Genomic DNA, 25,742 nt, shown 5'->3' with positions numbered 1-25,742 from the left:
ACTCTACTACTACCCCACTCTCCACTCTACTACTTCTCCTCTGTCCACTCTACTACTACCCCACTCTACTATGTCTCCTCTCTCCACTCTACTACTACCCCACTCTACTACTTCTCCACTCTCCACTCTACTACTACCCTGCTCTACTACCTCTCCTCTCTCCACTCTACTACCCCACTCTCCACTCTATTTCTCCTCTCTCCACTCAACTACTACCCCACTCTACTACTTCTCTTCTCTCAACTCTACTACTACCCCACTCTCCACTCTACTTCTCCTCTCTCCACTCTACTACTACCCCACTCCACTACTTCTCCTCTCTCCACTCTACTACTACCCCACTCCACTACTTCTCCTCTCTCCACTCTACTACTACCCACTCTCCACTCCACTACTTCTCCTCTCTCCACTTTTCTACTACCCCACTCTCCCCTCTACTACTTCTCCTCTCTCCACTCTACTACTACCCCGCTCTACTACTTCTTCTCTCTCCACTCTACTACTATCCCACTATCCACTCTACTACTTCTCCTCTCTCCACTCTACTACTACCCCACTCTCCCCTCTACTACTTCTCCTCTCTCCACTCTACTACTACCCCACTCTACTAATAGCCCGCTCTACTTCTCTCTCCAATCTACTACTACCCCACTTTACTACTTCTCCACTCTACTACTACCCCACTCTATTACTTCTCCTCTCACCACTCTACTACTATCCCACTCTACTACTTCTCCACTCTCCACTCTACTACTACCCCGCTCCACTACTTCTCCTTTCGCCGCTCTACTACTACCCCACTCTACTACTTCTCTCTTCACTCTACTACTACCCGACCCTCCACTCTACTTCTCGTCTCTCCACTCTACTATCCCACTCTACTACTTCTCCACTCTCCACTCTACTACTACCCCACTCTCCACTTTACTACTTTTTCTCTGTCCACTCTTCTACTACCCCACTCTACTACTTCTCTCTCCACTCTACTACTACCCCACTCTACTACTTCTCCACTGTACTGCTACCCTGCTCTACTACCTCTCCTCTCTCCACTCTACTACCCCACTCTCCACTCTATTTCTCCTCTCTCCACTCAACTACTACCCCACTCTACTACTTCTCTTCTCTCAACTCTACTACTACCCCTCTCTCCACTCTACTACTTCTCCTCTCTCCACTCTACTACTACCTCACTCTACTACTTCTCCTCTGTCCACTCTACTACTAGCCCACTCTACTACTTCTCCTCTCTCCACTATACTACTACCCCACTCTCCATTCTACTACTTCTCCTCTCTCCACTCTACTACTACCCACTCTCCACTCCACTACTTCTCCTCTCTCCACTTTACTACTACCCCACTCTACTAATACCCTGCTCTACTTCTCTCTCCAATCTACTACTACCCCACTCTACTACTTCTCCACTCTCCACTCTACTACTACCCCACTCTATTACTTCTCCTCTCACCACTCTACTACTATTCCACTCTCCACTCTACTACTACCCCGCTCCACTACTTCTCCTCTCTCCACTCTACTACTGCCCCACTCTACTACTTCTCCTCTCTCCACTCTACTACCCCACTCTACTACTTATCTGCTCTACTACTTCTCCTCTCTCCACTCTACTACCCCACCCTCCCCTCTACTACTTCTCATCTCTCCACTCTACTATCCCACTCTACTACTTCTCCACTCTCCACTCTACTATTACCCCCACTCTCCACTCTACTACTTCTCCTCTGTCCACTCTACTACTACCCCACTCTACTACTACCCCACTCTTCTACTTCTCCACTCTCCACTCTACTGCTACCCTGCTCTACTACCTCTCCTCTCTCCACTCTACTACCCCACTCTCCACTCTATTTCTCCTCTCTCCACTCAACTACTACCCCACTCTACTTCTCTTCTCTCAACTCTACTACTACCCCTCTCTCCACTCTACTACTTCTCCTCTCTCCACTCTACTACTACCTCACTCTACTACTTCTCCTCTGTCCACTCTACTACTAACCCACTCTACCACTTCTCCTCTCTCCACTATGCTACTACCCCACTCTCCACTCTACTACTTCTCCTCTCTCCACTCTACTACTACCCTACTCTACTACTTCTCCTCTCTCCACTCTACTACCCCACTCTCCACTCCACTACTTCTCCTCTCTCCACTTTACTACTACCCCAGTCTACTACTTCTCCACTCTACTACTACCCCACTCTACTACTTCTCCTCTCTCCACTCTACTACTACCCCACTCTCCCCTCTGCTACTTCTCCTCTCTCCACTCTACTACTACCCCACTCTATTTCTCTCTCCAATCTACTACTACCCGACTCTATTACTTCTCCTCTCTCCACTCTACTATCCCACTCTACTACTTCTCCTCTCTCCACTCTACTACTTCCCCACTCTCCACTCTACTTCTCCCCTCTCCACTCTACTACTACCCCACTCTACTGCTTGTCTCTCCACTCTATTACTACCCCACTCTCTACTCTACTACTTCTCCTCTCTCCACTCTCCACTCTACTATTACTACCCGTACTGCTCTACTTCTACTCTCAGTCCACCCTCTTTTACCTTTCTTTTACTTGCTACTTCTCCTCTCTCCACTCTACTACCCCACCCTCCCCTCTACTACTTCTCATCTCTCCACTCTACTATCCCACTCTACTACTTCTCCACTCTACTATTACCCCACTCTCCACTCTACTACTTCTCCTCTGTCCACTCTACTACTACCCCACTCTACTACTACCCCACTCTACTACTTCTCCACTGTCCACTCTACTCCTACCCTGCTCTACTACCTCTCCTCTCACCACTCTATTACCCCACTCTCCACTCTATTTCTCCTCTCTCCACTCAACTACTACCCCACTCTACTTCTCTTCTCTCAACTATACTACTACCCCTCTCTCCACTCTACTACTTCTCCTCTCTCCACTCTACTACTACCTCACTCTACTACTTCTCCTCTGTCCACTCTACTACTAGCCCACTCTACTACTTCTCCTCTCTCCACTATGCTACTACCCCACTCTACTACTTCTCCTCTCTCTACTCTACTACTACCACACTCTACTACTTCTCCTCTCTCCACTCTACTACTACCCCACTCTCCACTCCACTACTTCTCCTCTCTCCACTTTACTACTACCCCATTCTACTACTTCTCCACTCTCCACTCTACTACTACCCCACTCTACTACTTCTCCTCTCTCCACTGTACTACTTCCCCACTCTCCATTCTACTACTTCTCCCCTCTCCACTCTACTACTACCCCACTCTACTTCTCTCTCCAATCTACTACTACCCGACTCTATTACTTCTCCTCTCTCCACTCTACTACTATCCCACTCTACTACTTCTCCTCTCTCCATTGTACTACTTCCCCACTCTCCACTCTACTACTTCTCCCCTCTCCACTCTACTACCCAACTCTACTGCTTGTCTCTCCACTCTATTACTACCCCACTCTCTACTCTACTACTTCTCCTCTCTCCACTCTCCACTCTACTATTATTACCCGTACTGCTCTACTTCTACTCCCAGTCCACCCTCTTTTACCTTTCTTTTACTTGCTACTCTCCTACTACTAATCTTACTCACTTACCTGTCAATCCCACTCAAACTCCAGCACCACTCTCTCTCACCAACGAATACCTCATCTTGCATGCTCCTTCAATACATTTCTCCCACGCTCCTCTGCTCCGTCCTTCCTCTGCCTGATCTCTTTCCCTTTCTGCTGCTCTCCTTACCTGACCCAAACAACGCACTGCTTCCTGTGCGCCCTTTCATCCTCCTCTTTTTCCTTCCATTGACCCTTTGCCTCAGCTGGTACCCGGTTCCATCGCTGCCTTTCTTTTCCCCAGTACAGGTGTTATAAGCATCAGAACATTCAAGTGTCTTAAGCCGTGCCCCCCTTTTGTGTAGTTTTGTCCGCCAGTCTCTGGCAATGGCAGCCTGCAACATTCAATGTCCCAGTTCATGCAAATCCTTGCCGGCTGGTGGGCAATCTCGGTTTGATGCGGGTGCCACTAAGCTGCTCCCAGACAGGTATGCGTAATATTCCTAACTTAGCAGGTACGACTGAGCGTTCCACGCCCTGACTCGCTCTCCCAGTGCACCAGTGCCTGTTGCTCTGCCTGGGTGGATGGAGCCACCTGAACCCCTATGCTACTGGGCTGAGTCGTTAACTGCAGTGAATCGCGTAGCGTTCTGCTATGTTCAGGTTAATGCCTGGTTTTCTCTGCTTCTCTATCATTTGGGTCTCTCCTCTTCTGGGTTTCTGCTGGATGCTCCATTGTAACACACAGAAAGATACTGGCCAAAATGGTGCTGTGCAGGCATTGGGGTGATAGACAGTGGTACGGCTGTCATGCAACCAGGCACAAAGGGATGGGACAGGAACGTGGCCCTCTCGACTGCCACCTTCCCCCTCTGCGGTTGGAGTGGCTCTTGCATCTACCCTGGGATGCCTCCCACCCCAGGCTGTGATAGGTCCCTACCCACACCGCACAGGGACAGATCTCTAGCCCTGTTTCATTATTTGTCTCTTGAAATTAGGGCTTAGTTCTCGCTGTCCATCTCAAGGCTTTGGTTTCCTGGTCAATGTTTTCATGCTGCTATGACCTGTCAATTGACCCATCACACTGAATTGTGTTGTAATCCGGATGATAAACAGGCTGGATTTAAATCTGGCTTCGGTTTTTATAGTACGGGTAGTATAGCTCAGCAAGGTGACACAGAGCAACACAGGTTGGAACCCCGGGTTATGCTTAAGAACCTCTTCAGTATTAAGCGCGTATTAAATAACCTCTTATACACTTATATTTTTACCTCCACATCAAGCGAATGATTGATGACGGCGGTGTCAGGGTTTTGGTCCTATAGGACCTCTAGACTGCTATCAACACCGTCGACCACACCACCCTTATGCAATTTCTCCACCAATTTGGCCTGTTTGGCCATGCGTTATCTTGCATACACAACTTCCATGGCAGGTCATTCTATTCATACCAGAATGATACCCAAATCCTATCACATCCGGATGGTGCAGCAGTCCCCTCTGGGACCAACTTTGAGGGAGCTACGACCGCCATCAGTAAATGGATGGGAATTGCTTATAGATTATTCGAGCAAAACCGAGATCTTACCTCACTGGCAATCCACGATCACCTGCAGCTCAAGTTGCCGGCCTACATTCCAGCCCCTCTTCTAATATATGAGGTTTAGGGCATAGGGCCTCATTACACGGTAGGCGGTAACCATGGCGCTATTAGCACCATGGTTGCTGCCGGTATTTTACCGTGTCCGCCTTGGTGGATGGCGGAATTACCGCCCTACTCCAAGGTGAGCGGGGGCAGTAATTCCCCATTCACCAAGGCTCTTCCCCATTCCCATTTTTGCCCCCATAGGGCATAATGGGAATGGGGAAGGTGCTAATTACGGTACCGCAAATTGCGGTACCGTAATTAGCTCTGAGTTCCCTTTGCGGCACCCTACTTTAACGGCTGGTAAAACCAGCCATTGAAGTCGGGTCCCGCAAAGGGAACTCGTAGTAAGGCGGTAGGGGTTTACCGGTACCAGTGCCCTTACCAGTACCGGTAAACCCCTACCGCCTATCGTGTAATGAGGCCCATAGTCTTAAATCTCAATTCAATTCAGCGCCCAGATGCCGCAGGGTTGGGTGCGCTTTACAAATGTCAAAATAAACAAATAAACAAATTCACTATTATACTACAAATAGATAATGTGGCTAGGGTTTGTCCCGTAGAATGTCTCCAGCATCTCTCACCTGGGTGGCAATTCCTGTTTAGTCCACACACCTAAATATCCAGTCTCCACATGCCACCTGCATGCAGGACATGAAGAAGGCATTGCTGGCCTCCTCACCACTCACAACCTAGACACCCTCTTTATCACAGAGGCATGGCTCATCCCCACCACAGCAAACATCCTGGGCGCGACTGCACTTTGTGCAAAACGTAATAAATACTGATTGCAAAATGGAGGGACTGGTGGAAGGCTGACTATTTTCCAGACATCCTCATAAACATACATTATGCAGGAGCAGAGCACACTCAAGGAACGTTTCTCCTGCCACTCCTCGCTCAGGCACCCTCAGGCAGCCGCCTTCCAGCAGATGTATGGCCCACCCAAACCAATGAAGCCTTTGGTCATGAAATCATATCTCATTCGAACACAAATAGCATCTTCCTCCGAGACGTCAACCTGCCAGGTAGCCAAGCCACCAACACAGTCCAAAGAGTCTACTCCAACTGCCCAGCACCTCATCCTGGGGCAGTTACCAAGAATGAAAACTGCTTTGCTTCGCTCCGTTTTCCAGATTACAGAACTATGAGGTTTACTGAACATGCTGCAAGCCTACCGCCGTGGGCAACATGGTGGACTTTTCTGAAAATGGACCTCATTACGAGGTTGGCGGTAAGGGGTTAACGGCAACGGCACCCTTACCGTTGCCATTTCGAGGACCTTTAGCGGGTCCCGCAAAGGGTCCCTAGTTTTACCAGGCGCCTTTAGCGGGAGCCGCTAAAGAATCAGAGAGCTAATAACAGGCCCGCTATTTGCGGGCCCGTTATTAGCTCCTTCCCCATTCCCATTGAGCCCTATGGGGGCTCGAATGGGAATGGATAATGGTTTTCAGAATGGGGACTTACCGGGTCCTCCAAGGTTGGAATGACCCGGTAAATCCCCATACCGAGAACCCGGACCCGGTAGGCGATATGGGGTAGCCATGGCGCTAATAGCACCATGGCTACCTCCATACTCGTAATGAGGCCCAATGTGTCAGATTCAGAGACTTAAGCAGAAGGAGGCCAAAGACTTTGTTCAACTGGTCCCACTTTTTTTTAGAACACGGTGGTTTCGGAATCGAAAGCATGCAAATCAAATGATGCCATGCGTGTTTATTGTGCCGCACAAACCACTTTTTGATATCAGTGGTTCATTTTTACAATGACATGTTAACACAAATCATTGCATCATTTCACTTTGTCGACTGCTTTAATTATTCAAGAAATGATATTATTGAAAGATGAGTCTGAGTGATTAGCGAGAAAGTCGATGCTGCTACACATTCCTGGATTGAGCGTATTCCGCACTTGGGTGGCGATGCATTATTGAATAAACGCATTGAGAGCACATTTTGCTCCATCAGCTGCATATATCTCTGGCGGGGAGGGGTGGCATCCAACCTAAGTGCCAAGGACGAGTGTGCTCGTCCTTTTTGCATAACAGTAGCAATGGTGTAGAAGAGCACACCTCAGATAATTAGGACTTTATCAATAAATTTCGAATATTACACAGAAATTACCTAACGTATTTAGGTGCTACCAGAGAGAGATTCTGGGCTACAAAATCGAGTATACAAAGAAAGGTTGTGGGATCACTTACACATAAGTGACCTATGCCCTGTGCACACTTTTGGGCATCCTAGATGCAAAAGTAAATGTTATAGTTATTAAGGATTTTTCAACACTTTTAATGCAACGTTTTGAAGTCATTAATATTTCATGGCATAGTTTTGTACCAAAAAACATAAATTATTGAACATTTTCAGTATTAATTCATACATAACAGTATATCCAAATTAAACCATACAGTTGAAAATCGACTTTGCCATGGAGTGACTACTGCTAAAATCAGACACTGAATGCAAAGCAGACAAATTGTTTATCATAAAACTACTAAAAATTGTCTTACAGAACAATTTCTTTATGTTCGAAGATAAGTACTTCATACAAATATCAGGAACACCATTGGGGGCCGCCATGGCTCCAAGCTATGCTAACACATACATGGCATACTTACAACACAACAACATCTTTAATGAAGTACAGTGGACACAACAACTTAAATGTATTTTCCGGTACATAGATGACATATTTGGCATCTGGAGTGGTCCTCAAGAAGAATTAGAGACATTCTTTCAACATCTGAACAGTATGGCACCCAGGATAAAACTAACAATGAAATCCAGTAAAGAGACAATTGAATTTCTGGACGTACAAATATACAAGAAAAATGGAAAACTCCAGACTACAATCTACACTAAATCTACAGACAGAAACAGTCTGCTACACGCAAACAGTTTTCACCCACAGAAAACAATACAAAGTATTCAATTCAGTCAATTTTTAAGATACAGACGCATCATCTCGGAAGAAAATGAATACAAAAATAAGATTGAAGGTCTCAAAAGCAAATTCGAAAAAAGAGGATATCAGTCAGCAAACATCAACATGAGTGTTGAAAAAGTAAACAAAATCAGTAGAGAAGTGGCACTAAAACCAAAAGAAAAAACAGAAGTGGAGAAACTGGTATATGTTACCACCTACTCTCAACAGAGTTCTAAAATAAAGAAAAGCATTAAGAAAAACTGGGCAACCCTTACAGTTGATCCAGTGATGAAACGATTGTTTCCAGAACCCCCACTATTTGCATATAGTAAGAGCAAATCAATCAGAGAACATTTAGTCAAGGCTGACTTCTCTGCGGAAAGACAAACTCAAGGAAATTGGAAAGGAACAACACCGTGCTATAATTGCAACAATTGTAACAATTTAATAACAGGCAATACCATCACCCACCCCGACAAAGGGTATACAATAAATCTTCATCATTCATCTACATGTGATTCGAAGAATGTAATCTATGGAATATGATGCCGTTGTGGCATATACTATGTGGGAATGACATCAAGGAAAGCAAAATTGAGATGGTCAGAACACAAGTCGAATATAAGAACAGGCGCCATTAAATCACCAGTAACCCAACATTTCAAAAAAGAGAGACATAACATTGCCCAAATAAGGTTTATTATTCTTGAACATATAAAAGCACCAAGAAGAGGTGGAAACCTCAATAGGATGCTATTACAAAAAGAAACATTCTGGATCGAGAAATTGAACTCTATGCAGCCGAATGGAATGAACGCGGACTGGGATCTACGCTGTTTTTTATGAATCCTTAGTTCTATTTAAAGAAATCCAAGTCACATTTTCTGTGACCACCACGGTGCAAACTGTATTGACTACGGCATGAGCGCTTCAATGTTGAGTTTATCTCAGAAATCATAGAACGATTGCGACTCTAACTGAGCTGTGTGTAGAACAAGTTTACAAAAGGTGAATGTGTGTATTCACCAGCGTTTTTATCCCATATGCACCTTGAGTCTGTTTACAAAAACCAGTTTAGACGAAGTATCACTGCCAGTCCTTTGTCAATTGGCATCTATAGTCATTTCAAGATGGCCCCCGAGTAAACAGAAAGACACAATGCACTTTAACCTATGTGAAAAGAGAGAAAGGACCCAGGAGAATCGGTTACCATCACAACTACCAATACCATGGGAACACTTGCAAACTCGGGCTAAGCGGAGTACTCACCTCTGTCGGCTGAGCTGTGCTACGAAAAACACGACCGGGTTAAGAGGTATTACTGAGTGAACAAAATAACCCCAGACTAAAGGCGTGGTCGACGAACAGATTACAGAAAGCAAGACGAATCACCCCGTCATTTGATGAAACAAGGTGAGCAGTACTTACGGAATGTAACAGTGTTCATATAACCATCTTCAAAATTAGTTAACTCCTTCCCAAACTAATTAATCCAGGGTTTTGTGACTGGGACACAGTGCTTTCATTTAACGACTGTTCCCAGTCCAAAACCCCAACATAATGAAGCGACGTTCAGTGGAACAACACAAAAAAAAACGTAAATTCTCATTCGCTTCACAGATCTCAACACCTCCCGGTGCTTGAAGCAAGAATAACCGTAGAACCAAACTCAATCGCTAGCCAGAGGCATGGACATGACTACGTTCTCTTTGAAGAAATGAAAGTCTTCAGAACTTTGAGGTACTTTAGGTTAAGAACTGAAAATTGATAACAAACACTAATTGCAAGAATTTAATTATTAGTGAACTGAATTGCAAATTTTCTTTTTAAATTGCAGAAATTGAAAAATTGTTGTAAAAAGGTACAGATCCGCACCTGATGAAGGGTTTCATATACCCGAAACGCGTAGTGCATTAGAGAAACTTCAAAAACAAAGGACTACTGACTCATCAGTCAATTATAAGTTCAACACATGGACTATAAGTTTCTCTCAAACATCAATAGGAAATGTACCCATGAGAAATGTAAACGTGAAAACAACGTTATTTAAATTGTGATGTACATGAAAAAAAATGATTTTCAACTGTATGGTTTAATTTGGATATACTGTTATGTATGAATTAATACTGAAAATGTTCAATAATTTATGTTTTTTGGTACAAAACTATGCCATGAAATAATAATGTCCTTTTTGCATAGGCTTGCATAATAGCCTGGCAGTTAAGGGGTTAACGAGATTATGTTAGAGATAAAGTTACCACAAGATAGCCGTGGTAGAGATGCGCAGGTTGCAGTGATAAGTTCTACAAAATTTAAGTTACGAGCCACCAATTCTTTTGATAACTTATCGCTATACGGTGCCGCGCAAGCGTAATGACGATTGGTGGAGAAAAATTACAGGCGTTAGCCATTCCTTTAAAGCTGAACGAATACATACACTGCCACTTGAGAGCCAACACTGCAACAAGTCAATTGTGGGGCAAGTATTCAGAGGTAGCCCTTCCAGCATTGCTTAAAAAGTTATATCTAGCAGGTTGTTTAATGCTAATGAAAATGTTTCAGACAAAATGTGCTGCAAGCACAGCACACGGTGGCCTATTCTGAGACTGTGTGAAACAGGCCATTCGAATTCTTGTGGTGGAACTCGCATGAGGTCCACCCAGTCACACCTCCTGCTCCCACCTGCAAGTGTGTCTGCTTCAGCCAACCACTGCTCTGCTTCCAGAGGTTACGGGGGGGATTTAATATGACTCTGACCTGACTAGGGTGAGCGACTTGGTACGGACTCTGCTGCTTTATCAACACTTCTTCCTGCTAGGTTCCCTGCTTTCACTTGAGCCAGACCTTCTATTATGCAGTCAAGAAACAGATATCAGTAGGCAATAGCCTTCCTCTAGTGCCATTAGAGCAGGGGTCTAAAACCTTTGGCTCTCCAGATGTTTTGGACTACAATTCCCACCAGTCCATAGCAGCCTAGTGAATGGTGACTGTTAGGCAGAATCCTGTGCAGTTCCCTTAGGGAGCATTACAGAAGATTAAGACTACAGTTATGAGCAATAAATCCCCTTTGGTATCAGTCTGTACCACAAAGGATTAGTTGGTAGCTGCGGCTAAGCAGTCAGACTTATCTCAAGAGGGAGATGAGCAGTATTCAGGGTTTACACAATAGGACTACAATACTATGGCACAAGGAAACACTGATCAAAGCCTTGTCTTAAAAAGAATATATATATTTATTTTACACACTTCTAGTTCAACACATTAATCTCAGTTATTAAAGCAAGTTAAAATAAGTCAAGAAAAGTATACACAACTCCCTAGTTAAATTGTAGACAAGTTTGAGCAAGAGTGAAAACTGAGCAAAACGGCACAGTGAAAACCAAACATCAATGGCGCTCTATCAATTCCTCACAAGGGAGGGAAAGAACAAGTTATACAGGAATATACTCTTAGTCACCCTAGTAACACTTCCCAATAAGATTGTGAACAAGTTTAGGCAAGGCAGTACTTTAGCATGTATAATACTTAGGTGAAAAGCGAGCAAAATGACACTTCACAAGTTTAAAAGTGGGTAGGAAAAGGTGGTTATAAGAGTTAGGTGCACCAACACATTTCTAGGTGAGAAGCAATCTAGAGAAGGCAGTTGTAACAGATTTAGCAAGAGTCAATAGCCCTGTGCCAGAGTCAGTTGTACAGGGCAAAGTGCCCAGGAGCAAAATGTTCTTGTAGCTGCAGTCAAGTCTTTGTTAAACGATTCGAAAAGGTGGTTGCAGAAGGTGAAAGACAATGTTAGATGATAGGGGCGGCCAATCCAGCAGGTAGGTAAAGGATTTAAAACACCTTTAGCGCTACCAAATGAAAAGGGAGGCCTGGCGGAACAAAGCACCTTAAAATGTAGAAGAGGCTCCTGCAGTGGCGGTTGTTCCTGGCAGTTCCTGCAGTTTGGGCGATCCAGCAGAGGAAGAGAGACTCTCGTCGTGGAACAAGGTTTGATTCCTGCACTGCCCAGGGATGAATCCAGCCGCGGTGCTGCCATCAAAATAAAAGGTATGCTCCTTTAAATCGCTGTCCGGGTGGACGGGTGCTTCGCTATCCGGTCTCTGAGTGCAGGGCACTGGCGATTCGATCAAGGCAGGTCCTGGAAGGCAATTGGCAAACTGGTTGGCCCCCACTAGCTCAAGGGAAGAAGGCTCTTGCAGATGAAGATCTTCTCTCGTCGTGTGGAGAAAAGTAGTGAGACGCTGCAGCAGGGCTTCACCGGTGGTTCAGTTGATGCAGATGTCTTTGGCTTCTCTCCTCTTTGGCTTCTTAGTTCCAGTGGTGACGTCTTGCTATTCCAGTCCTCAGGACCCTGCTTTTATGCAAAGATATCCCCATTCATACAGCCTAGCTGTCGCTCACACAGTGGAGTGGTCATCCTGGCGGGTGATCCTCCAGCCTATCAGGGCAGAGTGCGATATGGGTTGCTGAGGCAACCCTGTCCAGGGGTCTTACTCCCCCTCCCACACAATGGATCCACCCTAGACTCAGTGCCGCCGAAAGGAGGGCTTCTTGGCAGAAGCCCGCCAAAAGGACGAACAAAGGATCCCCGACCTGGGTTAGGATCTTATAGAAAGACACCAGAAAGAATTTATACAAAAGTTCTGGCAAATAAAACCTACCGGAGTAAAGTTAATATAAAAATAAACCGGGGGTATGTTAGAGGCTGTCAGTAAATGTGGTAGCCTCAAACAATGGGAAAATCCCATAGGAAAATATTTGCGGTCGAATATTTTTGGTAGTAACCATTGCCACCAGCCAGAAACTTTCGAGAGAGGGACTGTACGGTACCCTCTCGAAAATGAACATAAAGGAAAAACTATGAACCCTTTCCAGTACCTCCATAGTAAGATGGGTTGTACTGGTTTTGTTCATAAAGAGTAACTAGTAAGGTCAATTTGGACTTTATGTGCCCTGTGAGACAGTAGTCAGTCCCAGGGTAAGGAGTCTATGGTTGGGGGTCCCTAGGACACCACTGTGTCACGGGACGGAGGGTGCTGTGTAACACATGTGGATAAAGATGGTTTCTATGGGGGTGAGATAAACCCCATAGAAATTAAACACAAAAAATAGCCTAGAACACACATAGCAAATATGCCTAAGAGTGGAGAAAAAGAGTCACACTCTTAGCAAGAGAAAAAACAAACCCTTCAAATCCAGCAAAGCTGCTGGGGGACTCTATAGGTAAGGGAAATTAGCCATAGAATGAGAATTCTCCCTAACAGTGACAGATCGTGGGAGTTCTAGTCCAAAACATCTGGAGAGCCACAGGCTGCAGACCCCTACATTAGAGGCTCCTAGACATGTGAGCTCTGTGGGTTGCAACAGGACATGCCCTAATTGCAAGAGGGCACCATGCAGGCGCTTGGGCTCATTTTGATTGACATGCCTTTTGCAATTCATAAAGAAGGGGAAACCCTGCTATTTGGCACCCCCTTCTGGCCAGCAGCGTAGGCCACTGACTAGTACACTGGCCCGATGAAGCGAAGGGCACCCTCCAGAAATGCATTGCTTCCATTGGGTGTTGGAAGCCCATTTTACCATGGTAGACCAATAGAGGTTCTGCCAGGTCAAAATGTACTAAAGAGACAAATGTTTTGCTAGAAGGGCGAATGGTATAGAAAAGCACCCTCCTCCCCTGTCCCCCGCCCCCCCACCCTCACTCTTCCAAGTGTAAAACAATGCCCAGAACAGTCTATGCATCCTGCAGCCCTCTCAGGTTTAGGGGAAGGCCAGCCAATGCCCTCTGCTGCCTGCCCTATTGCTTAATTGCAAAGCTTTATTCTGAAAAGGGTGATATGTGAGTGTGCACGTCAGTGATGCTCAGATGTTCACCTCCTGTGTGAATTTCCCACCATGGTATATCATGGTGTCCAGTCATTGCATCGAATACAAAGCATTGAATGCCAAAAGCGTCGAAAATGAATGCATTTTTTTCAAAAGTAAAGGTTTTATTTTAAGTATAATGGGTTTATAGTGGTAAAATAACGAGGGTAAGAGCCCCCCCCATTAAAAAAAAATGCTTTCGATGATTTTTTTTCGTTGCTTTTTTTTAGATGCTTTGGCATTCGATGCAATCACTATAAACCGTATATCATGAGTAGAGGAAGTGCACTCTCATTTTGTGTCTTGAGCCCATAATGTGCAACAGCATAATCAGATAACAATCTTGTCAATCAAGCACTTGGAGACCCTAGTTTGAGTCCAGCTTTGCCCCATATTTGACTGCCCTTTGCGACTCATGATTCCTTTGAAATGCCCCAAGAGACAGACATGTTCCTGTGTAAGCAAGCACGCCTTCTGTTACTGCCCAGTTCCCAAGCCAGGGTCGCAAACAGAAAACTCAAGCATGACTGTAAAGAACGGCCCCATGACCCTAATCTAGGGAAATGTCCCTCAAGCAAGTGGGGCCTTTTCCCACCTACCACAGACTCAAAATCAATTCACTCCCAAAAACTGTTTAGTGATATGTCTTGTCATCAAACACACCTAACCATTTCCACCATCACCAACCCCTGATCACAATCACCGACCTGCTCTGTCAGTTTCCTACTGGACAGTATTCTTCAGGGTAAAGAATATGAGTGTCTGCTCGGCAAGTGGGAATGATGGGCGAGTAGCTCTCGATTACCCCACAGTTCCTGTGTGTACCCCCTCCCCCCCTTAGACTGTCATGGGGCAAGTCACAGTAAATCTTGACTATTTCATGCTCTGGTACCATGAGACCTCCTTAGAAGCATGTTTCTGCATTTGACTATTGTGATATAACATATTCTACATACAAACAGCCTTCATCAGGGCTCAGGTCAGGGCTCCAATCCGTCCTGAAATGGAGCCGGTCGTAGAGAATGCTGCATGACCGCATTACCTGATTTTCCAAACTTTCCAGACGGCGGTCCATTCTACATTGCTTCTCATCATCGCTCTTGTATTGCTGCAGCATCTTGTCGACCCTAGAGAGTTGGGAGAAGATGCAGGTAAGTTCTGCCATTGAGTTGAAGGACAATATACGGCATTGATGACAGAGTACTGTGGCGGATTAGAGGCAATCCCAGAGGACATTTGCAAGATGTATTTATTAAATAATAATATGAAGGCCAAAATAACCCTATCCTTATGGGGTATCCCCTACCAATATTAATAACTAAGGTGCTTATCAGCCGTCTGTGAATGTCCAAAAGGAATATGTCCACTGTCTATAAGCGAATGCTAACTGGCCCTACTACTAACTTAACAAACTAAGGTCAGGAGAATGACTCCCTTTTTCTGATGTATGCTTCACACACTTAGTCCTTAGGCTTCTTGTTAATATGCAACTTTAAATAGTCTTTTGTGACTTTTCTTATAAGGTTTTGTATCTCGTTCATGAGATTGTGGACTTTACCTTGTTATGTTATGTTATAAAAACTTGTATAGCGCAAACGTACACCAGCTAGGGCATCACAGTGCTGAAGGCAGGACAGAGAGGGAACGCAAAACAGTAGAAAGAGAGCTTAGGCTGAAAATAATGTTTTGATAGCGCGCCTAAATGACAGACGATCATGGATTCTGTGAAGAAGGATAGAGAATTCCACAACAAAGCTGCAGAAACAGAGAAGGAGCGGCCCCCACAGGGGAGCGCCTCACACAAGATACAGCAACGCACCGCGCGCTAGCAGAGCGGAGAGGACGTAGGAGGACATAGCAAATAAATGTATTCTGCAGGTACTCCAGTACAGTTTTATGGAAGGGACAGAGTACAATGCAGAGAGCCTTAAATTTGACCTAATTGGCTACCGACAGTCAGTGAAGGGATTTAAGAATAGCCGAGGCAGCAGCAAGACGAGAAACCCCAGTGGCTAAGCGAGACGCTAAATTTTGGAGGAGCAGGAGAAAGTGAAGAAGATAACAGGGTAGGTAAAGAGAATTACAATAATGAAAGGAACCCGCAACCAGAGAAGAGACAACTAAGGCACAGAGTGCAGATTGAAGAAAGGGAAGCACTTTCCGCCAAATCCGAAGCTTCAAGTGAATGGTTTGACAAACCACGCTGACCTGGGGCAGCATGGAAAGAGAGGCTGACAGCTTGACCACTAGGTTTTTCACCACTGTGGAGGGAGGTGGCAAGGGGCCAAGCGCAGATGGCCAGAAGGCTGAGGACCAAGGCAAGGCGTTGGGAGGGGCACCGACGATAAGAACCTCAGTCTTAATGCTGTTAAGCCGATGAAAATTGTGGCCCATCCAGACATGAATCACAGAGAGGCATAGGCGACAGCACACGGCGGAAGACGGGAGGGCCAGATCAAGCCTCATTAGGATCTAGGTGTTGTCAGCGTATTAATAGCACGGAAAACCAAAATAGCCAATCAAAACGATAAGGTGCTGAATATAAACATTAAAGAGAAGAGGGGAGAGGTCAGAACCCTGGGGGACCCCACAGGTGTGGGGAAGGAGAGATGAGGTAAAAGTAGAAAGAAGAAGAGATTTGGAACTGTGAGAGAGAAAGGATAGAAACCAGTCCAGGACCCGACCGGACACCGCCACCTTCCTCTTTATGAATGAATGGCTTTCCATGACTCTGGTCGAATCCTTGGATGAATCTTAATGATTGTTGCGCAATCTTGCAGGGTATAGTTTCCTGGATGATTCTCCTTTCCTGGAGACTTATGGTTCAGCTTTCTTCTGGCCTGTTCTGTCTCGCCCTTTATTTATCATAGAGGCTTCTCTGGCCCTCAGTTCATCATATTCTTTCTCGATGTCCAGAGTCTGTCTGTGTCGCAACCTATGCTTGCCCTCACACTTAAACAAAATGTGTTCTGGGGTCTTCTTTAAGAAAATAGTTATGCCAGTTTCAAATAAAATAGCTCACCTTCAAAGGATTGCCCGTGGAACCTTCAACGCAGGGCTCTTGTAGCAAGTCAATAACGTTCACAATGTCCCTGGGTCCCCTGGGGGTCCCTTCCCCAAGCTTTAATCTCTCCAGTTCCAAACACAAAGACACAAGTCTTGTCAGGCCTCTCATGGTTCCCTTCCCCAAGTATAGGCCTCTCCTACAAAAGTTCAAAAATATCTTGGTGGGCCTCTCAGGGTTCCCTTCCCCAAGCTTAGGCCCCTCTATTTTCATACAAGAGTTCTTTTTTTCAGGATGTACCTTTTTACAGTTCTTGTCAGGCCTCTCAGTGTTCCCTCCAGGAAGTCTAGGCCCCTCTGGTCTCAAACAAAACATTCATACAGTTCTTTCCATGGGGTAGTGTCAGAGTCTTTAGAAAGCACCTGCCGTTTTGCTCCTCCCCTGCGCGACTACTCTGCCTTCTGAGCCCTCTCCTTCTACTTTGCATCTGTTCTTCTGGCACCTTTTCCCTCCGGTGCCTCTTACACTCTGTCTTGTTTTACTTTCGCCTTTCTTTCCACTTTATCTTGCACTCCTGCGCCTTCTTTCTCTATGCTGTGCCTGTCCCGCACTCCACTTGCTTTGTCGTGCCACTGGTACACTCCTTTCACTTAGTCGTGCACCTTGCAGTTTATATTCCTACTTTCAGGTCACTCATACCCTCTTTCAGATTTCAAGTCCTTCCTACCACCCTCTCTTGGTTTTTTGCTTCTTTTAAATACACTCTGTCTTTCGGTTTGCTCGCACCCTCCCTTGTTTTCGGGTCGCATGCGCCCTCTCTTTCTGTCTTTCTCTGTCTTCGTACTGCCAGTGCACCTTTGTTTCCTTGCTTTCCTTCTGCTTTCTACTTTCCATGCCACTTTTACCTTTCAAATCTTTGCTCCCACTCCAGAAACAAACACAAAATCATGTTTCTCTCTCTCTCTCGTGCCACAAGACTCACCCATACAGCACAGCGCTGGCGAGCAGCTTTGTGGGATCTGTGGGTTGAGGTCAGGCATTGTAAGAAACCTGAGGATATTCATTCTCCCAGTAAGACCTCGAGCATCCCTTATTCAGGTGGCCAGGACACGGGCCATCACTGTTGGATCTAGTTCCTGGGGGTGGACCAGTGGGGGAGGATCACCTGGGTAGGGGAATCCGGGGCTATGCTCAGGGAATACCCCAGGTGAGATGCATTATTGTACCAGAGAAGGAGAGGAGTGTGAGATGTCTGAGGCTTTCATAGGCTGTACTGCATCTGCCTCCCTTCCTCCTGTTAGATCTCTCCGTCCCAGATCCAACAACCCCTCTGTACGTAATCAATCCTCTAACGTCCCAAACCTGGTTACACCCAAAAAGCATAACTCCCGGAATTCTTGTTTCTCCGATCTCCATTCGAATACTCCCCATGCTTCTTCCTGTCACTCTGATTATTATTTTCCGCCCTCCCAACCTGATCAGACAAAACACTACGATTCCCCAATCCCCTTTGTTCATTTCACAATCCCAGCTATTCCCATTTACCCCGCAAACCCTGCCAATACCGTCCCTCTGATTATCATTTTCAGAATTCTCACAAACCCTCCTGCTTATTTTATAAACCCTACAAAACCCATCCTCCCGAGGTCATCACAAACCCTAATCTTAGGGTTATAATCCCATGCATCACCTCTTTCCCTTTCGACCCTGTAGGATATTTGGAAACTCTACCATCTGCTTTATCTGACACTCCAAACCCTTCCTTTTCCGACACAAACCTTTTCTACCGAGACACAAGACAACGGACTTGTAATAAAACCGTGTACATGACATGTCCCGACCCGAGGGACATGCAAAGTCAGGTAATAGACTCAAATCACACACACCTGACAGCCCTCCCTCGCTGTGGAGCAAGGTGGAGCAAGAGAGCGCAGTACGAGCAGGGCAAGCACGGCAGACAGCACAACGAGACACCTAATCAGGCGCGGCAGTTCAAGAGAAGGAGAAAGGCAGCAGGAATCGAGAGGGTGGCGAGGAGAGAAGTGACCTTGCCCTTTTCATCCCAGACTCACCAAACCTTTGTGGAAGAGAGCCTAGGAACACAAACAATAGCACAAGTGTCTTGCAAGAGATGTCAATGGTACACAGAACAATCCTACGCCGATAAGCAGGAGTGAGGGAAGCTCCCGCGACCGTGGTACCGGCCTCGACTCCAGTGAAGCAGAACGCCAAGTGGTTCCTCACAGCCGGTGAGTCGAGAGGAACCGATAAGAACCGGACTGTGTTGAGTGAGAATCACAAAGTGGCAAATTTTGAACCAAAGTTCGATGAACTATAAAAGAACTGTAAAGAGCAAAAAAGGGGAGACCAGCTGCAGAGGAAAACTGGCACCACGTAGGCCGGACAAGGGGAGAAGGAGGACCAGGGCCATCCTCCTTGGTGCCAACCAAGACTCCTCTTCCTACTGTAACCTTGCAGAGGTTGTGCAGCTGGCTTCTGTGTTACCCGACTCAGTGATTTTAGCTAATTCAGCAGGCCTGTTCAGCTTGCATTGACTCCTGACTCCTTCCATTCATTCGGATGTGGCTGCACTTTCTATCTCGTTTTACATGGCCACTCATTCTTATTGCGCGTTCGCGTTAAGCAGGCTTTATGTGTGCTCTTGTTCATCTTGCATTTCGGCGCATATAGAGTATATGTTTTCTAACCTATTGGATGCAGGCATATTCTTCATGTCTAAGTGCAGGTTGACCAATTGGCTGTGTAGCTTCATGGTGGATGGATATCTGCTTTGTGTCGGATGTGGCTACTTGTGTCACATTTAACAGTGGCGTTATTGCATTGGCACCCTGGTCACAACAGATTCTGTTCTTGTGCCTACACGCTCACCTCCCCTTCGATCACTTCAGGATATGGCTGGTACGGTTTTCTGAGTGTATACCATCTTTTATTTCCATGATATGGCGGCAGAGAGCAGACCAGCTTGATGAATGTTGCCCCCCCTCATTTATTCTTTGGTATGGAGGTGGGGGAGGGGCTGACACTGCAGATGACGTGTTCACCTGTCTCCCGACAATGTCTAACAATTTCCTTTGGTTTTTGTGTTGTTACTCTGGTTTTAGTTTCTCTTGTGTTCTCCAACGTTTTTTGCAGAATTTTGTTTCATGAATTTTTGTGTTCCAATTTTGTACGGTGCTGTTCTATATTCACATTGTCCTCCTCTATTGTTATATTAAACATTCTGTCCTCTATACATTTTTTGAGTCTTGTTGCACTATAACACATACATTGGGCCTCATTACACGTTAGGTGGTAGGGGGTTAACGGGTCCGGTAGAGCTGCCGGCCCCATTAACCCCCTACCGCCTCATTACGAGGTCTCCTCGCGGGACCCGCTAAGGACGCCTGGTAAAACCAGGCGTCCTTAGCGGGTCCCGCGAGCAGACCCGGATGCAAACAACGGGCCCGTCATTAACGGGCCCGTTGTTTGCATCCTCCCCATTCCCATTGAGCCCTATGGAGGCTCAAATGGGAATGGGAATCGGGATGTACTGGGTCCGGGTTCCCTGAACGGGGAAATACCGGGCCCTCCAAGGTCGGAATGGCCCAGTATTTCCCCATTCAGGGAACCCAGACCCAGTACCCTGTATGGGGGTAGCCATGCCTCAAATAGCAGCATGGCTACCTCCATGGTCATAATGAGGCCCATTGTGATGCAAGGCATTACTCATACACTTGTTATGTATACTGTCTTAAGAGCACTTTAAGCTCTACGGGCAGTTAGGTACAGCACGCCGTTTCGGCTGTCCTAGGATTTATTTTAGCCTTCTGCCTCTTTCCATTCGCTTGTTTCCTTTGATTCTAATTTCCATCCTCGCATCAAGCAGCATTTTCTTGCTCCTTCCTCCCAATAATATGTTAACCTTATTGTAAATATTGTTCTGCTATCATTGCACCTCTATTACGCACAGCGCTTTGGCAAAGGCGCTTTATAAAGTCAATCATTTAGTCCTGTGGGGGGGTGACTGTCTGTTCCTAGACTTGGTAAGGCCTTCTCATTGGACATCTCGCAGGTAGAGACGGGTTTTTGAGTGGATAGGCGTTACTGTTTTGTGATGGACTGCCACATGACCGTATCTGAATGTGGTGAGTGGAGGGCGTGGTATGTCTTACTTGTATTCTATCCTCTGCCTCTTCTCCTCGTCCTGATGCTGGAGGTAGTCGTCTCTGTTTTGGGCACTCCAGGATAGCCTTGCATGCTCATCGGCAATATCAATACAGTCACCTGTCAGAAAAAATAGAAATGTGTAAGAAAATGGCGATTTCATAGTCACAGACTACATCCACAAATCAACATTATTAAACACTTTTCATCAGTAACCCCCCAGCTTTCTATAATGTTTAATAAAAAGGGACACATTTTCAAGCTAAGGCTGCTGGTATCTTAGGTTTAAAGATGTCAGCCACCTTTACAGCTTGGGCACTTGCCCATTGAAAAACAGTGAAGGCAGGCATTTTGGAACAAGTTAAAACTGGCCCTGGGCTGTGCTCAGAGATCCCACCCTCCTTCCTCACCTGCACCATCCAGCCCTACTCAAGGGCTTCCAGGGCTGCAGAACACTCTATGAGAACTACGAGAGGGGTAGAGCCAGCAGGCTGCAACCTTTGGCTGTTCAGATGTTTTGGACTACAACTCCCATCAGCCCTAGTCAGGACAGACAATGGTGGGGGATCATGTGAGTCATAGCCAAAGAGATCTGGAGAGCCACGGGTTGCAGAACCATGCGGACAAATCTCGGCAGGATATAAGTCCCAGCAACCATCATAGCTTACACGCTTGCCTATAGAATAACCAAGGCAAGTACAGCTGTGTTTGGGCTGGGCACAGAGATAACCTGCATACCCCTAATGCCCTATTGGTCATGTACTTCCAGCAAGCCCACATCAAACATGACCTCGGCGTCACACCGTTTGGCCTCTCAGCACAGGGCAACATCTGTTTGGCCCTTTTAGTTGCTACGGCCACCCATTCTGCCCTACTTCCCCCTCTGTCCCACTTCACATCTGTACAGAACTAGCACATAAGTCAGTCTTCCTAAAGCTGCATGATCACTGTTATGAACAGCCCCAAATGCCCACATCACCTACACCCGGTCACCCTGGACCCTGTGTTCTTTTCTTAAATTGCATTTTTCATGCATTGGTGCTGCGATTGTTTAAAATGGCATCTTAGGTCACCTAGGATCCCTTTTATTTTTTGAATGGCATTTTGGTTGATTAGATACCTGTGTTTTTCCTATGGTATTTTTGGCAGCTAGGCCTTGTGGTTTGTTTTAATGGCATTTTTGGTGACCTAGAACTATGTGTTTTGTTAAACGTCATTTTTCATCGCCTAGAACCCAATGTTTTTAACTTGCAATGTTTGGTCCCCTAGATCTCCTTGTAATCTCCCCTCCTGCTCACCCTTCTCCTTCCTGTTCTTTGCATTTCTCTCTCTTCCATGGCGATGTGGCGCTGCCCGATGACGGGCACGCACGCGGCGGCGTGACGTTGCACACCGCCGCGTGCAACATAAATAAACGGGGCGTTTCCCGGCCGCGCAGAGCGACCGGGAAGCCCGAACAGTGAGGACGCGTGTGGAAGTGTCGTCCTTACTAGGTGGGGGCTACGGGACCGCATGGGGGCATGGAGGAACCCTCAACAGTGGCGACGAGTGGGGGAAACGATGCCCGGGCCCGGCGGTGACTGTTGATTAATTTTTTCACCGAAACGAGGTGGATGCAACACTTCGTTTCTTTGCCGCGGGTAGTGCGTTACCCACGCGGCTGGTGGCCATTTTGGTAAACAAGCTGTGGGACTTCACGAGGCTCCGGTTCCGGCTCGGAAGCGGCCCCAGGCTTAATTTTTGGAACCCCTGACAGCAGGAAGGCATACCTGCAAGAATATATGCCTAATTTCAATTTTGGCTTATCCTTGGGTTTCCTACGTCGAGTGAAAGCAAGAAAGAAGGCTTTGGGCCTAGGGTCTACATGACCCACGCATTTTCTTCTTCTAATTTTTGGGACATTTGAAAGCTGAATAGTTCATCCTCATCTCTTTCATCATCAGGCTGGTGGACACACTCTGTTTTCATCCTCTTCATCATCAAGGTGGTGCATCTTCATCAACAGGTTGGTGGCCACGCTGATCTTCACCCTCTTCATCATCATAAGGTGTTGCAGTGACTGCGGAGTTTGAGTTGCGGCCCCTGTGTTCCATGCTGGGGTGCCTGTGCGCTCAGACTCATGAGTGACATTGAGGACCAAGGTGGTGCAGCGGCAGTACAGCGGCCTCCCCCGCCACGTGCGCTACCTCAAGTGCAGCCTGTGCAGCAACCTCCACTTGTTTAGGCGGCTCCTCAAGGTCCTCCACCTCTCGTACAGCCAGTGGCAGGGCCGGCTGCTCCACAGATCCTTCCTGTCATGGTCAGGTGCGTACCCAGGCGGCTCTGCAGCCCATCCCCGAGTTTGATGTTTCGGGCCCACCCTCTAGTTTAGGGCCCAGATGGAGGAGGTGGGTGGACCGTCTGGACATGTACTTTCGAGCGGCCCAGGTGGTGGATGATGACACCAGGCTGGCAACCATGCTGTATTCGGCGGGACCGTCCGTTCAGGAGATCTGTGAATCACTGCCGCCTGGGGATGGATCATATGGTCAGGCGAAGGCCACCCTGCAAGCTTACTTTCTGCCTCTTGCCAACGCGGACTATGAGCGTTTTGTGATGTTATCGGCCAAACAGAAGGATGATGAAACACTGGACTCCTTCTATGGACGCCTGAGGCGTCTCTCCTTAGCCTGCGCCTGGGGAGATGCAGAGGACATGATTAGGACGATGCTTATCCAGGCGTGCTCATCGGGCAAGCTCAGGCGCCAGGTGCTACGAGAACCAGGCATCACGCTTCAGCGCATCCTTGAATTGGGGAGGTGCCATGAGGTGTCAGAGGCGGGAGCAACCAAAATGGAGGCAGGGTCATGCTCCATCAAGACTGAGGAGGTATGTGCGATGTGGCGCGGCGGCAGGGGTGTCAGAAGGCCTGGAGGTGCTCCCTGAGAGAGGGCCGGAAGGGCAGGGGAAATTTGCATAAAGTGTGGATACGACCTGCCCCACCCAGAAGAGTGGCCGGCGGCTGGAAAGACGTGTGGACGGTGTGGGTTGCCGGACCATTTCTCAAGGTTATGCAAGGCGGCCACGCCTGTGCTGGTACCGAGAGGCCCAGGGCGGCCAAGCTTCGTCCGCCAGGGTCGGCCGCCCAACGTCGCTCAGGTGGATCAGAGCCAGGAGGATGCCCAGGTGGAAGAAGTGGAGGAGGACGAGGAAGAAAATGTGTTCTTTGTCTCGAGTGTGGGGGTCCTGAAGAGTAAGAACAGGAGACAGCCCGGGTGTGTGATCGAGGTCAATCAGTCTCCCGTTCCGGTCCTCGTGGACACGGGGGCATCCGTCAATGTAATGGCACGGGGACATTATGATGTCATGGACCAACCCCCCAAGTTGGCTGCGCCAAGGGCCTGCATTTTTGCTTTTGGTGGTCTTGACCCTATCCCCCTGGATGGTGCGTTTGTGGCCAAGGTGGAGCATGATGGCTCTCAAATCAAAGCACGGTTCTATGTAACACCTGTGAGCACCAACACGTTGCTGAGCTGTGCTGCAGCGGAGGCCTTTGGCATTGTCACTTTCGCATTTTCTGTCTACTTGGAGGACATAAATGACTTGTTGGAGAAATATGCGGCACTGTTTAAGGGGATTGGACAGATGGTTGGGGAACCGGTGAGACTACATATTGATGAGTCGGTGCAGCCCATTGCCCTGAAGCATCGGAGGGTGCCGTTTCACCTTCGAGAACATGTCGATAAGGAGCTGGACAGCCTGGTAGATCTGGACATAATAGAGAAGGTGGAGGGCCCCACCCCCTGGCTGTCCCCTATAGTAGTGGCACAAAAACCCAAGCAGCCCGACGCTGTCAGGATCTGTGTTGACATGAGGCTCCCAAACAAGGCCATCAGGAGAGAAAGGCACATCACTCAGACGATAGATGACATCATTGCAGAGGTACAAGGTGCTCGCTTTTTTTCGAAACTGGACCTCAGGGCGGGGTATCACCAGGTTGTACTCCACCCCGAGTCGAGATATATCACCACCTTCACCACACATCGAGGGCTCTACCGTTACAAGAGACTTAGGGCCTCATTACACGGAAGGCGGTAATCCAGGGTGCTATTAGCACCCTGGACCATGCCGGTAAATTACTGACACCGCCTTGGTGGAAAGGGGAATTACCGCCCTATTCCAAGGTTGGCGGGGTGGTAATTCCCCCTTCCACCATTGCCCTTCCCCATTCCCATTTTTGCCCCATAGGGCATGATGGGAATGGGGAAGGAGCTAATTACGGCACCACAATTTTGCGGTGCTGTAATTAGCACCAAGGTCCCTTAGTGGGTTGGTTTTTAACGCCTGCAAAAAGCAGGCGTTAAAGCACCAACCCGCTAAGGGACCTCGTAGTAAGGCGGTAATGGTTAACGGTCACCGTTACCATTAACGGTGACCGTTAACCATTACCGCCTTCCATGTAATGAGGCCCTTAGTTTTGGTGTCTCCTCGGCGGAGGTATTCCAGAATATCATCCGGGGTGCCCTAGCGGATTTGGAGGGAGTTTTGAATATAAGCGACGACATTCTGGTGTTCGCG

The 25,742-nt window shown here is 47.2% G+C and overlaps 1 protein-coding gene across 2 annotated transcripts in view; it reads right to left on the bottom strand.

Moving 5' to 3' along the window:
- Positions 1-25,742, bottom strand: part of LOC138528636 (transient receptor potential cation channel subfamily M member 2-like) — a 1,006,635-nt gene that overhangs the window by 53,306 nt on the left and 927,587 nt on the right. For both annotated transcript variants that reach the window (XM_069640452.1, XM_069640453.1), the window contains exons 21-22: positions 21,194-21,305; positions 15,060-15,144 (exon numbers count right to left, since the gene is read on the bottom strand). In XM_069640452.1, the coding sequence (XP_069496553.1) occupies positions 15,060-15,144; positions 21,194-21,305 (197 nt within the window). The remainder of the gene's footprint in view (positions 1-15,059; positions 15,145-21,193; positions 21,306-25,742) is intronic.

Source organism: Ambystoma mexicanum, chromosome 7q, assembly GCF_040938575.1.
Source record: "Ambystoma mexicanum isolate Mex_15411 chromosome 7q, UKY_AmexF1_1, whole genome shotgun sequence".
NCBI classification, from domain to species: Eukaryota; Metazoa; Chordata; class Amphibia; order Caudata; family Ambystomatidae; genus Ambystoma; species Ambystoma mexicanum.
This window is presented reverse-complemented; position numbering and strand designations above follow the sequence as displayed.